The sequence below is a fragment of the Urocitellus parryii genome, chromosome 1, assembly GCF_045843805.1.
Source record: "Urocitellus parryii isolate mUroPar1 chromosome 1, mUroPar1.hap1, whole genome shotgun sequence".
NCBI lineage: Eukaryota > Metazoa > Chordata > Mammalia > Rodentia > Sciuridae > Urocitellus > Urocitellus parryii.
The window spans coordinates 124,122,526-124,137,598 of record NC_135531.1 but is presented as its reverse complement, the minus strand read 5'-3'; the positions used below and the strand labels follow the sequence as shown (position 1 = coordinate 124,137,598).

Sequence of the window (15,073 nt, the reverse complement as noted above, 5' to 3'; positions counted from 1 at the left end):
TAGAGCAGATACAGTTTGGTAATGTGGCTTGTATGAAAACTTCAAGCAGGTGTATGTCATTACCTCATAGTGTTCTGTGTAGTTATCTTACTGCTTAGTGTACAGAAAATTAGATGTCTGATTAGCTTTCACTTAGTAAACATGTTCACCATGGGATGATGTCTGTAAAATCAGATATTGTTAAACTAGACTAGGATTTAATAAAAACTGTGAAAGCTTAAAAAAAAAAAAAAAAAAAAAAAAAAAAAAAAAAAAAAAAGATGTTTTGGTGGCAGGATACACAGAGACCAACAGCAGAATGACCCATCAGTACCAGTGAACTGGGAGTTCTGAGAAGCTAGGGGCCAAACTTGGGAGAAGACAGTACAAATGGGAAAGAATAAAAAAGACTTTTAGGGAAGAAACACTGACTTCTGAGTTGTACTTGGAATCTCGGGATCATTAGGACAGCAGGTTAATATACATATGAATTCTGAGGAAGAGGCCATTGTCATAGGGCTTTCAGGCTCTAGTGTGATCTTTGGGGGTAAACAGTAGGAATGAGGCTGACGGAATTTAGGGACCATGTAGAAGGAACAGAGTCATCTGAGTTGCAGTCATATACCTGGCTGAGGAAGTCAAACAGCTGGCCTTGAAGAGATTATTCTGAGTGGAACTGACCCACTTAGGTGAACCTTTAAAAGGGCCTAGGTTCTTCCTGGAAAAAGACTTACATCGGGAGAGGGATTTGAAGCGAGGGAAGTTTTCCCTGGTAGATTTGAAGATGGAGAGGATCATGAGAAGGACTGAGAGGCCTTCTAGGAGCTGAGAGTTCCCTGCCCAACAGGCAGCCAGAAAACCAACCTCAGCTCTCCAGCTGCAGGAAGCTGGATTCTGCCGTGGAGCAGAATGAGCCCAGAAACAGGATCTCCCTAGATTCTTTAGATGTGAACACAGCCCTGGCCGACTTGACAGGACAGGGCACCTTCACTGCAGCCTTGCCAGGCCCCAAACAGGGAAGCCAGTCATGCTGGCCCCAGAATAAGTGGGTCTTGTTTTAAGTCACTTTTGTGCTTATTTGTTATGTAGCAACAGGAAACTGTCACAGGGTAGCCCGTCATATTTTTCATAAGGTTACTTCTTGTCCCTGTAAGAGTCTCCCCTTCGTTGGTTCATTCTCAGGGGCACATGAATATGCTCTAATGTCTCCTTTCTTAAAAGAAAGAAAGAAAGATCCCACTGCCTGAATAGTGTTAAGTAACTGTGTCTTAGAAGATAGTTCCTAGGGGCTGGGGTTGTAGCTCAGTGGTAAAGCACTCGCCTAGCATGTGTGTGGCACTGGGTTCGATCCTTAGCACCACATAAAAATAGATAAATAAAATAAAGGTGTTGTGTCCACTTACAACTAAAAAAAAAAATATTTAGAAGAAGAAGAAGATAGTTCCTTCCTTAGAAGCACTTTCTTTTCTTGGCTCTCCTCCCTCCCCTGATAATGTCATCTTCAAGCTTAGCCATCTGGAGTCCCTCCATCATGAGTAACCTGTGAGGTGGTGCGGACCTAGGGATGAGGGACAATTTGGGGGACAGTCCCACCATGTGTCATTGAGCCCTTAGGCTAAGCCTCATGTGCCTGTCCCTTCCTGCGTGGCTACCTGCACTCTACTTCAAGTCATATCAAGCCCTTCCAAATCTGGTCTCTGTGACACGTTGATAAACAGGACCCACCTGCCACTGGAACTGTCCTTACAGGGATTTGTCATGCAGTGATCTCTCCAAATAGTGTTGACTCCCTTGCTTATTAGCCATCAGAGAGAGAGAAAAGGAAGCCTACATGCCCCTCCTTTGGATGAGTTGGGTGCATCCTGTTACTGAACAGTGGCTCTGCAATTGTTGAGTGTCTTCACTTAGCATTTAACAGAACCATCTGCACACACACAAACACAGAGGGCTCCTGGTAGGTGTGTGACTAAATGAGCACAGCCTCCTGGGGGCGGGCAGGGTACCAACTTCTACAAGTAATGTGTCAGCTGGAGCCAGGTCCTGATCTGGGAGCTGACCTCTGCCCTGCTTCAGGGTCAAGTGAAAGGGCGATGCACACGAGTCACTCACTCCCTATATCCCAGCACTGAGGAAACAGCTTCCCTCCTTTTAATCAGCATTACCTATGTCAGCATATGGCACTGCTTCACATACCTGTACATTTGAGGAAGTCTGCCTCTCCCTTAGCACCTCTCTTGGCCTCACCATCAGTAGACGGACACATGATCGTGTACCAGGAACACAGAGGTCCCCAATGCCCCAGACCAGTGCACACTATGGAGGGTAGACTGTGAGGCTTAGCTTGCTCTGATCTGCAAGTTAACCTGGCTCTGTCTGCACATGTGAAGTGCAGAGAGTCCCCCAGAGAATGCAGAGGCACAAGACTGCCACTGTCTCACTGTGACCTTGGGAAATCACTCAGCCTTGCTGTACCCATCTCACGCCCAGATCATATGGAGAGCAGCACCTGCTTCCCGGCTGACTCCCAAGACCGTGACAGAGATAAAACTGCTTCACTCAGCTGTGCCCAGGTCCTGAGGGCAGGCTGCACAGACACCATGTAAGGACAAAGAAAAGTCATCTCTGAAAATCCCTTTATGCAGCTGCCATTTTCTACTTCACTTCTTTGCTGGAAAGATCAGTCAAATTTTATTAGAACCTGTAGGATCCTAGTAAAAAGAGGAATCTGAGAAGGACTGGAGAAGGGTTGTGGCACATAGCCTGTGCAGATGAGCAAACCCACCTACCCTGACAAGAAGACACCTGCTGTGCAAGACTGGAGGCCTGGTCATCCAGATGGGGTTTTATGGCCATACTGGAGCCAATAAACCACAATAAATGTTCATGGAAGTGGAGGGAATGGAATCAGACCAGATGGGAATTACACAGTAAATGCGGGATTGCACTAAGTGCTGGTTTTGTTCCAAAAATGAAGACAGTTAGGAAAAGACTCAGCAAGCAAAAAGGGCCGGTACTGGGTGACAAGGGCCCAATTACAGATGAAGCATGGCTGGAAAAGGGGAGAGTAAGTTGGTACAGGGCATTAACCTAGAACCAGTGACTCCCATGTCACAGAACCTTCCTTGGCATGGCTGGATTTCCTCAAGAAAGGATCATTACTTACTGAACTTCTTTTTCCTCTTTTTATGCCTGCTCTTCTCAATTTGGATGCCTGGGCCCACAGCTTTGGTGTCTGAAGCGAGCCTTCAAGGGAGGAATACTTCTGAAATTGCTAGCAAGATTCCCCAACTGGCTTCAGCCACTAGCGCAACAGTCTTAATAGCTTCAAAAGAGGTGTTAAGCTTCCATTTGACTTTTTTTTTCTTTTTTAAACCTGTTACCAGGAATTGAACCCTAGCACATGGTAGGCAAGTGCTCCACCATTGAGCTACATCCCTAGTCCTTTTATTTTATATGTGAGACAGAGTCTTGCTAAGTTGCCCAGGCTGGCCTGGAATCTCTGGTCCTGCTTCAGCCTCTGGTAGCTGGGATTATAGACCTGTGCCTCACTGCCTGGCTTCTATTTGAGTTTTAAAAATAAAAACATCCCCAAAAACTCAGCCCTCAGGTGCCTGTATTATACACTTTCATGAAATGATCATTCCAGCTTCTAAGCTATATTTACAGTATAATTATGTTATTTTCCTTTCTTCTCAAGCTCTGTGGGTTCTTTCTTGGCTCCATCTATCTGGGTCTTGATTAGAAATCCATGCTAACCAACTTAAGGCTGGTTATTGGAAATCTATTGTGACTGACAGAATAAATGAAATCTCTTTATGTTTAGTCAGCACAACCTGCATCCCACTTGTGCCAGTAAAGACCTCTGGGGCTTGAGGAATTTGAGAAAATGCAGGGGCTTAGCTTACAGATACAATATCCAAATGGCTCCCTGTTGGCATTAGAGAGCGGGTTTTCATCCCAGGTCTCTGGCACAGGCAAGTCATTAGAATTTGCTCAGGCATTTTCCTCTGCTGCTTCTCTTCTTGCCCCAAGCAGAGCAATTACAATTGAAACACATGGCCAGAGGTGCTGGCAAAGTAAGAACAGAGCTATCACAACTTGAAGGAAAGACCAAGAAAGAGTAATGGGAAGTGCATCAGGAAGGTGCTGAGGTTCCCCAGGAGGCAGCCTTCAACCCACCATTATCTGGGAAGCCATGCTATAAAATAAACAGCCCTGACTATATCACGTTAGCAGATAGGGTACACTGTAGCCATCTCCTCCCACCCCAAATCCCCAGAAATGATGGGAAAGATGTATTTTACAACTTCCTAAAGTAAGTAAGTAAGGTTCCCGTGTAACAGAAACCACGGGCAATTGTGAAAAATGAAAGGCAGATGTTTTATTCTTTCTGAAAGAAGAAACCACAACTCTGAATGCACACAGAAAAAAAGCTGCTGCCAAAGAAAGAGGGGATTCAGAGATACTCTCTATGGAGAGCAGGAGGAGACCAGATGCTTGGGTCAGATCTGCAGGCTTGATAGTGGTTATCAGCCAGGAGGAAGAGAAATACCAGAAGACGAGCTTCTGATACACTCAGCCAACAACACTTATGATCATAGGACCTGGCCACGTGTCAGGAAGGAGCCATGGTAAGCAGATGCAGTACTCACAAACAGGCCACAGGGAATTTCAAGAGCGAGTTGAACACACAAACCAGATCCACCAAGAAGTTAAGGAAAGGCAACACCCAAAGTCACAGTACTCAATACAAAAAGAATTTACATGAGAGGAAACTGAGTTTACATAGCAGACACACCAAGATTTAAGAATAATAGCCAGTTGTGGCTAAGGTAGGAGGATCCCGGGGTTCAAAGCCAGCCTCAGCAATTTAGCAAGGCTATAAGCAACCTAGTGAAATCCTGTCTCAAAACTTAAAAAAATTTTAAGAAGGGCTGGGGATGTAGCTCAGTAGTTAAGTGCCCTTGAGTTTAATCCCTGGTACCAAAATAGTAACAATAATAAGTATAATGAATATCCTTAGATGCAAGAGGATAATATCATTTAATTTAAAAAAAAAGAGATGACTTTATCACCAAAAAACAAAAACGAAAACAAACCCATATAGCCCAAACACCACCATGGACATAACTAAAGACTAAACTAGTGATCTGGAAAACTAAGCTAAAGAATCACTCTATGAAATGCCACAAATATCCTATAAATATGTACAATTGCTATGTGTCCATTAAACTATATGTATGTATGTATGTAGAAAAAAAAATCTCTCTAGAACTGTAACTCTCTGAAAGAATAGCCAATAGCCATATGCAGCTACTGAGCACTTAAAATATTGGCTAGTCTGAACTTGGGATTTTTTTTTTCTGGTACTGGGGTTTGAACCCAGAAGGCTTAATGACAGCACATCCCCAGCCCTTTTTTATATTTTATTTAGAGACAGGGTCTCACTGAGTTGCTTAGGGCCTTGCTTTTTGTTGAGGCTGGCTTTGAACTCGAGATCCTCCTGCCTCAGCCTTCAGAGCCACTGGAATTACAGTGTGCCACCATGCCCAGCTGTACTTAGGATTTAATGTAATACATGAAGTACGTATCTGGTTGAAATGCTATTTCTAATACATTGGGCTAAATGTGTTCTTTTGTAGTTGGACATGATGACTTTTATTTTATTTATCTATTTATGTGGTGCTGAGGATCGAACCCAGGGCCTTGCACATGCAAGGCGAGCACTCTTCCACTAAGCCATAATCCCAGCCCCTAGATGTGTTTTTAAAATGAATTTCACCTGTTCATTTTTTTTTCATGTTGTTACCATAAAATTAAAAATTACATGTGTGGTTCATATTACATGGACAGTGCTGCTATGGAACCCAAAGCAAAAAGCAACAGTAAGTATGAAAAGTTAGGATATAGAAGATACAGCTGGATGAACTCTATCTGCCTCTCCTTGCAAAAGAAGAAAAAGAAGGTAGGAGAAGACACACTGAAATAACAGGGAAATTTCCCAGGACTGAATAAATACATGAGGCCCCTCACTGAAAAGGGCCACCAGTGCTGAGGGAAAACAGTGCCACTAAAGGTGGCATGCAGGTAAGGGTGCCTGTTTTCATGTCACCATGGGTGTACATTATCCCAAAGGTTCTAGCCACTGCAAACAACCTAACAGCAAAGGAAAGGAAGAGACATCTTCTTATCTGCAGATGGGATAACTGCCTGCATGACTCCCCTCCACCCACCACTCTGCTTTTGAAAGGCCTGGCACAAACTTGGCTTCTCCATTTCTGGCTTCCAAGGCCTGGGAAAAAGTAGAACATAACTAGCACTTTCTCTTCAGGTAGTCCTGTGTGATCAGGAAGAACTGACATGAGCAGCCAAGAGAGCCCAGAACTATGTCTTCATCCATGGGATAAGTCACAAACGGGGACGTGGAAGGGATGCTTACCGACGGATGGCGTTGGCGAACTCTGCAGCCAGCTCGCTCTCACTGCATGTTGTCCTTAGTTCAGCCAGTGACAGAGCTGGGGAGGCAGCATCAGCACATTCCTGAGGACAGCAAACACATTCTTGTCAGGGCTGAAACCAAGCCCGAGAGCACCTGGAATTTAAATCTGCTGCAGAGCATGTAGGATGCACAGCGTGGGGCTGGTAGCCTCAGATCAGGGTGCAGGGGAAAGCCTGGCAGCAAACCATAGGCAGCCCCCTCTGCTCTAAGACTTCCAGTTACCTTTGCAGGCTGCTTGGCAGCAGCCATCATGACCCCCAGTGTGCTGAGAGCCTGCTGGGGCTGGCACTGGTCTAAGCCCACCACACACATTCACTCATGGAGTCCTCCTGAGGACCCTCTGACGAAGGTACTACTGTGATCCTCACTTTACCAAAAAGAGAATCGTCAGAGAGAGGTCACACTGCCCTGTCACCAGCCAGGAGATGGCAGCTCTAGGACTTAAATGCAGGCTGTCTGGCTTCAGATGAGTCTCTTCACATAAGCAATGCTCATGAATATCCTAGTTGCCCCATCCGACTTCTCCTGGGGAGAAAGCCAGTTTTCTCTAGATTTAGGAGCTTTACTGGGTTCCATGTCATCATCTGGAAAACTTAAGAAAGGAGAAGAACAAATGCATCCCGTGCACCTCACCTTCCCTCATGTAGTATTATCAGACAGGGACCGTGTATCATTTAAGGCGAATTCTCCCCTTTTGCAGCTGAGAAACGTAAGAAGCTAGAATTCCTGAATCCCAGAGGTAAGACTTCACCAGCAGCAAGCATGCCCGTGTGACTGTTCTACTTTACAAACAGAGCTGCAGTGACACTGCATAATGAGGTGGCCATTGGGAAGGAACTCATCAGATGATGTGCTCAACAGACATCTGTACTGAGGGTCTATCATGCTCCAGGCCACAGAATAAAAAGCCTGTGATCTGTTGCAGGAGATGGAACGTAAACAGAAAATTCTATTACTGTGGGATGAATCCAGTGCGGCAAGTCCAGATGACAGGAGGCACCCTTTTTCTCAGCCTACTTTCACAGAGAAACAACACCTACCCCGAGGGATCCTGGGCAGCAGCATACCAACACCTGAACGTTCTTCTCTCTGGCATGTCCTCTACCTGGGCTTGCTCCTGTCCTTCTAGCTGTCCTCACAAAGCCAAGTCTGCCCACAGCATCTGTGAGATCCCATAACACCCTTGCTTTTTGTACATCCAGTCTCTGATGTTGACATTCCACACGACTCCTTAAAGACAGGGACTGCCTCGTCTCACAGTGCCTGTTGCTGAATATATGTAGTAATGCCTGTTGCGTGTAGACAAGGACTACAAAAACCGAATGCCACTTGGAGTGGATTTTGGACCCAGCTTATTAGCTGGAGGGAAGTTTTTAAACAAGCAGGGATATCCACCCAGTGGAACAAGACCCAAATGTGGCCCACCACCACCCGGTTATATACAGCCCACCGGGTAGAGACTGGTTTTTCTTTCTTAAAAGCATGACAAAAAGTCAAATGAAGAATATTTTGTGATGGCAGACATTGCATGAAATTCAGATTTCAGTGTCCATCAAGAAAGCATTAATAACAACAGCCACACCCATTGGTGTCCTAGGAGGGCAGGGACATGACCCACAACCCTAAAATATTTACTATCTGCTCCTTTCCAGAAAAGTTTGCAGATCCCTGCTCTAGACCATGGGCCTCATCTCCAGCAAATAAGACCAACAAAGAAGACTAGCCCAGAGGGGAAATTTTATTGAAATAGTAAATAGATACAATATTTGAAAATAGAGTAGGCTGATTATCAAATATTAGATCTATTTACTAAGTGAATTTCCTAACACTTATAAGGGTACATGGGAACCTTCACAAAGCATCTTACTGTAATGTTAAAAAAAGTCATCTGGCCTTCTCTATCAGAGAAATTTCTATATTTTGAATACTCTACCAAACACAGTGCTTCCCCCAGTCAAAATAAATATCAAGTATTAGGAGACAATGCTTAGCTCAGGGGGCCTTTGGCAGGAGCCTGGTAAGTCCATCCCCACCCTATCCTCAGAACACACACAGACTAGAGCTCTGTCTCTCAGGCTCAGTCCCCAGTTGACCACTAACAAACTTGAAAACCTATAAAAGATCTTGAGGGTGTTTTATGGGACAGAAAATACTACCATATGACTTGCACCATGTAGGGTGCTGCCCACCCCACCCGCAACATGACTCCCCAAACTCTGGTTCACTTGCCAGTGTCTTTTCCAAAGCTCATACTGTATCACATCACTCCCTGCAGACAGACTCTTCCATGGTTCCTCACTGTCCTCAGGAGAACATGGCTGGCTGACCCCTCCACCATCGGTTTCTCTTTTCTCTGTATTGTATATGCTGTCCCGTTGGCCTAGAGTGTGTGCCTTCTCTCCCCTAGTCCTCCAGACCAGCCCTCTTCAGCAGGCTAGTTCCCATCCTCTGTGGGTCTCAGTTTAGAACCAGGATCATGTCTTCCAGCAACCTGTACTGAATCTTCCTTCAAGTCTGAACTCTGTGGCCAACTCACAGTCTCCCATAACCCTGTAAGTTGATACCGGCACTTGGAACACCCCATCACTCCACCCTGATCATGTCTACCTATCACCCTCCCCTTCAGAATATAAATTCCTGGAGGACAGTCCTCATTGGTCTACCATGGGGCTGCCTCCTGCAGCTTGCCCAGGTCCTAGCATACAGTGTCAGATCACACTCCTCAACTGAATGGATTACTGAGAGCAGCCAGGGTCCTACGAGAGCTGGCAAGACTAGGTGCCAGGCTGTGTGCTCTCTAGGTTCCTCACCAGGAGTAGGGAAAGTTGTAGCTGTGGCCATTTGTGAAGCATGCTGCAGAGCTCTGAGGTATTTAGATAGTGACAATTCATACCATATGGCACCAGCACTGTCCCTTCCTTCCTGGGTACCCAACTCTCGGGGAGACCTCCCTGCCCTTGTGCTGAGAGGCCACTTACAAAACAAGTCAGCATATGCCCACAAATTCTAGGTCGGAAACAAACTCAGTTTAGGAGAAGGTGCATTTATTAGTATGATGCATAGAATAAAACAGTACCCCAGATGAGGAATATAATTCTTTAGGGTCCAGAGCTTGCTTCCCCCCACCCCCTTTCCTTTTTCAATGCAGTTATTTGGAACAGAGAAAGAATGAGCTTGGATTCTAGGAAAAAAGACCTGGAGAGCTGATAGGTATGCAGGTTTACAAAATTATAACACCAGACACACACACACACACACACACACACACACACACACACACACACTGACGTTGTACATGCTCTATAATCCAAGGCCAGTCCCCTCCTCCCCTGCCCTCAGGCTGCTTCCTGTTCATCACCCACTGTGGCTAAAATGCTGCCAGGGCAGAGGAGGCAGGCAGATGAGGGGAGGCCAGCCTGTCAGCCAAGTGTGGGTTTAAGCCTGATGCTGCTGTTTTCAGCTGGAGACTCCTCGCTTCTTTAGAGCCTCACCTTCCTCATATAAATGGACACAAATATTCCTTCTTTAGAGATGAGAGATCTAAGGGAGATACTAATACAGTGATTATCCCAGAAGTACCACAAATCAACAAATGATGGCTGCAGGATGCAGGGGGACTATAAGAAGGTGAGACCAATATCAGACCACTGGGCCATCGCACAGATCACTCCTCTGATTAGACTGCCACGTGTGAAAATGTTTTGTGAGATTTGTTTTTTTCAATGTGAATTTGGTTTCTCTACGCTCAATGTCATCCTGTTAGTCATCTAGGAATGAGTAGCAGCTCATATCCAAACAAGGAAACTGAGGCAGTTGGATAGAGACGTCAGTGGTCATTTGCAGGAAGTACCACCTGAGCCAAGGGTGCTCTGTGCCACCCAGCCCTACCTTGCTGGGTTTGTCCTTGCTGCTGCTGCTGGTGGAGCTGAGGGACCGCATCCGCTGTTCCTTCTGCTCCTCCACCTCGGATTTGAGGTGCTCAATGTGCACCAGGTAGGCCTGCTCCTGTGCCTCGCGCGTACTCAGCTTCAGCTCCAGGGCCTTCTTCTCTTTCTCCAGTAGGTACAGTTGTGCCTTCAGCTCAGCCATCTCCTCCTACAGAGTGAGGAGCACAGGGTATATGAATGCCCGTTGTGTGCCAGCACCAAGTGTCATGGGGGTCTGGCTACAACCCAGGGCCTGCGATAGTGATCACTCTGAAAGTGGGAATAAGATTACTGAACAAAGATGGAACTGATGTGTGGACAAAGCTATATGCTTTGTTACTATAGGGACTAGCAGTAAGTAAATGGGTACAAGTCATAGGAAAGCAGATTTTGGTTCAGTGTGAAGAAAGCCTTCCTAATAGTTCCTAGGACCCCCAATGGGCACACTTTCCGTGTTGGAAATCAGTTCTCTGGCATATAGAGGCTGAGCTGGAGCAGCCCAAGGTTGTACATCCACGTAAGAAGCTGGGTCTCACTGGGTCCCTTCTGATTCCCACTCAGTTGCTATGGCACCAAGCTATATATTTAACCACCCCAGATGGCACCCTTGTGACCCTGCAGCTGAGCCATGCAGGTGGAGGACTCCCATCACAACAGCATCCTCTAGCTCTTGACTACTTCTGAAGGCTCCAGTGAAAGCAATAGGAATGGAGTCCTTTATATGGGATTTCTCTTCAGATAACTTCTCTTCCAGTGCTGGTGATTAGACCTAGAGTAGCCTTGTGCATGCTAGGCACACAACCTACCACTAAGCTCACCCCCACTAGATAACTTCTAAGAGAATCTTAAAGGATTCAAATGGTTGTTTCCTATAGAGAGTAAGAAGTGAATCCCAAATGGGACAACACTAACTTTGGACCACCAGCCTCTATTGAGCACATAATACTGTTTTAAGGGTTCACAAGAAGTAATTCATTTATTCCTCCCAATCCAAGATAAGTACTATAACCATTTTCATTTGTGAATGGGAAACTGAGGCATGCAGAGGGACATTCACAGGCCCATGGCTCTGGACAGCTGGAAAGCCAGAGTTGGAACCCAGGCTGTTGGGCTCAGAGCCCAGGCTCATCAACACTAAGTTCTGCTGTTTCCCCCCTGCTTCAAGATGTGCCTGATCATGACCGTGGCCCTTCACCTCTACTCAAGGGTGGGTCACCACTGTGTGACCATCAGCCTAGCTTCCCCAATGGTTTATTTCTATGATTCCTTGCTCAAAAGGGCTCTGCAGAAAGCTGGGCTGCCTTAAGATGGACTCACCAAGGCCTTTGGTTCTGGCTGCCCCTGATGGTAATGAACTGGTATGCTCTCCTGGGTACATGTTTTTACCCTTCAAGGTAGTTTAAAGCCTTCTCGGGGATACAGGAGAGCTCAGAATTAATGAGTTCAGAAGAACAAGCCAATTATTAATGAGCTCAGAAGAACAGGCCATTTTGTTTTTCCTGGAAGACCAGGCATAAAAATCAGAATGAAGAGTATTTCCATCCCAGAAACCTTCTCATCTTTTCCCATCAGAAGCAGGATTGTGAAGGTTCTAGTAACACTGCATATCGAGCTAATGTGCACATTCACTCAAACATAAATGCAAGTTAGAAAGAAGAGAAGGAAAACCCATAGGTCCATAGATGAAGAGAGAAGTCCAGCAAGGTGGACAGAGGTATGAGGCAGGTCTGCAGGCCCTGCCATCTGGGATCTTATCATCTATGCAAGGGTAGGTCTGTGACTCTGGGACTCTCAAAGTATTGTCCAAAATAAGAGTCTAGAAAACTTCCTTTCTGGCAATTTGGTTAAAAAAATTGTCATATCTCAAGCTATGGGAGAATAAAGAAAGAAAAGGCCCTTTTGAGGAATCAAAACCTCAAACTTGTGTCATATGTATGTGTGGTAGAAGAAATCTTAAGCCAAGAATGCACCCCAAACTAGCAATAAACCTCTGAAACCCACAGGTCTCACTGATCTAAACAGAACTATTTTGCAGGGACAGCAACAACCCAGGGCCCACAGGACCCCCGGTGACAGGATGTCCACAGATGAGCCTGTACACATGTTCTCTACCTCCCATCACAGGAAATGAGAATGAAGCACAAAGAGGGAGAATCAGCAGACACAACAGAAGTGAGAGCTGGCATTCACAGAAGCAGAAGTAACAGAATATGAAAAACTAATATTTCAAATGATTCATGGAATAAAGGAGTAGGGGTCACAAAGAAAGCATAGGTCATCCAAAAAAGAAGGGCGGATTTTTAAAGTGACCAAATAAATCGTCTAGAGGCAAAAAGGTATTTACCAAGAATCATATACAAGAAGTAAAAAAAAAAAAAACCAAAAAAACAAAACCTCAGAAACTTGAGTGTCTCTGTAGTTATATTCTAGAACAAAATGGTAAAAATCTAACAAAAGCTGCTGGATTACAGAGCATGTACAACATCATCAGTCTGTACTGATGAGTATATATTGGCAAACACACTGGGGAAAAGGCGATGGGCTGATGCTTAGCCTTGGGCAGTGACGACCCCCCATCCTGAGGTTCAGGCTATGGGTTGTCTCTTCCCAGCTCTCTGTAATTTTTACTCTTTCAGCAAAGTTCTAAGATCATGCATATTTTATTTTCACATAGCAAAAGGAATATCAGAGAGCTTTTATGCCACAAAAGCATGTCTTTCCTGGCCAGTATAACGCTGAATTTGTCACACCACATGTTGGCCACAATATAAAAAGGAAAATTTTAGTCTATGGCCAAAGGAAATATGAAGTTTGGAATAAATAATGGAAGGGTGGCCTCGTGGCTCATGCCCACAGGGTGCAAGTGTCCACAAAGGGGGGGCTCCTAATTGGAGCCACTGTGATTATAGACCCAAGGCCAGGTCCTGGGCAGTGAGAGGAGAGATCAGCTAGTGTGATATGAGAACTCTCCAGGGAGGGAATCTGAACCAAGGGGCTGGAAGGAGACAAGCAAGTGTGGACATGGAGCAAAATGGTGGGCTCCCCACATCTGTACCCACTGCCCAGAGTCTTCCCAGACACAAGTTCCAGCACCCAAGGGCAAGGACTTGCTGAGCAGGGTGCCCAAGTGTGTTGAGATAACTACTACTGACAGCCTCTGCCCCCCCTCCAGAGGCAGTGGGGAATCTTTCTGGGGACGATACTGGTCTCCATGGTAGAGAAATGTTGTGGGCTATTTCTGTGGCATTGCTGTGACCCTCTCTGCCTCCAGTTCCTAAGCTGTGAGCTGGCTTTTGCCTGAGAATGCCCATGGCATGTCCCAACGCCTGTGGGCCAGGGACATGGTAGAATCCAAGACTCTGCAATTCAGGCCACTGTTCACAAAACAGCAGAGTTTGGAAAGCAGGTTTAGAGAGATGGCGCCCAGACTCTAATTCTCCCCGATCACCTGGCAGTTCAGCCCAGTGCTGCCCCAGGTCCTGCAAGAGCAGCCCAAGCAAGCTCCCACCTCTGTGAGTCAGCAGAGTCACAGGTTAACTGCTTACCAATGAGTGGCAGCTGTTTTCCCAGAAGCTCCCTCTGCCCTGCAAATGCTGATAGAGAACTCAGCCAGTGGGTGAATGGCCCAAGATCTTATAGGATATTTAGCCTAAACAGCATCGCCAAACTTCCCTGCAGACACTGTGGTCTGAGCAGGCTTCACACTGCACCCACGTCTCCAGGGTGTCAAAAAAACAGGGTTCTCAGTCAAGTTCTGCACCTGGCCTCACCCTGGTCTGGCCCCGCCTCCAGTTAACATCAGCCTTAGTGACCCAAGAAATACTTTCACACATTCTTGATATTAGAGGCCATTGTAAAAGGACAGAGGCTTATTCTAGCCTGTTGATGTCTGGCTTGACTTCTCTTGGAGGAATAAGTATTCTAGAGCTCAGCTGAGACACCCCAAAGCATCCTCTAGAATGTAACCACCCCTCCATGAATGTCCAGCCCAAATGACCCCTGGACAAATGGAAACCACACTGTCCACTAGCAAGGTTCTGACTCTACTCTGGGGAGAAGAGGCTGAACATGGATGGGGATGATTTCTAATCTGCTGACCCCACCCCCATTCCCAGGCCTGTGATCTCCCCACCAGGCCAGCAGCAGGCTGACCCCACAGCACACCTTCATGGCCATCAGCTCCTGCATCAGCACCGCATTCTCCAGGTCCAGCCTCTGGCTGTCCCCCCGGGGCTTGACGTCATAGCTGAGAGGATCGATGTGGATGCTCTCCAGCTCTAACATGGTCAGCTTGACCGCAGCTCTGTCATTCTTGAGCTGCTGGATATAATCCTTCAGCCTTTGCTCATCTTCTTTTGTGAACTCGGTGTCGCAGCTGCTGGCTGTGGAGCTCGTTGTGCTGAGAAGAAAAGAAAAACACCACATTTCCAAGCCATTACTAATAGATCTTTTCTCATCCCTCTCCCCCAAAGTATCTAGAATGGTAGTGGAAAAAAGAAGTATTTTTAGCCAGATTTGGTGGTGCACACCTGTAACCTCAACAACTAGGGAGGCTGAAGCTGGAAGATCACAATTTAAGGCTAGCCTGGAGAATTTAGACCCTGTCTTAAAAAGAAAAGGGACCGGGGATATAGCTCAGTGGTACAGTGCCCCTGGGTTCAATCTCCAA

At 46.1% G+C, this 15,073-nt stretch overlaps 1 protein-coding gene across 1 annotated transcript in view; it reads right to left on the bottom strand.

The window, feature by feature from the left end:
* Nucleotides 1-15,073, bottom strand: part of Mcc (MCC regulator of Wnt signaling pathway) — a 265,151-nt gene that overhangs the window by 18,463 nt on the left and 231,615 nt on the right. Inside the window, exons 13-15 of the mRNA XM_026380348.2 lie at nucleotides 14,569-14,803; nucleotides 10,367-10,573; nucleotides 6,419-6,519 (exon numbers count right to left, since the gene is read on the bottom strand). Of these exons, the coding sequence (XP_026236133.1) occupies nucleotides 6,419-6,519; nucleotides 10,367-10,573; nucleotides 14,569-14,803 (543 nt within the window). The remainder of the gene's footprint in view (nucleotides 1-6,418; nucleotides 6,520-10,366; nucleotides 10,574-14,568; nucleotides 14,804-15,073) is intronic.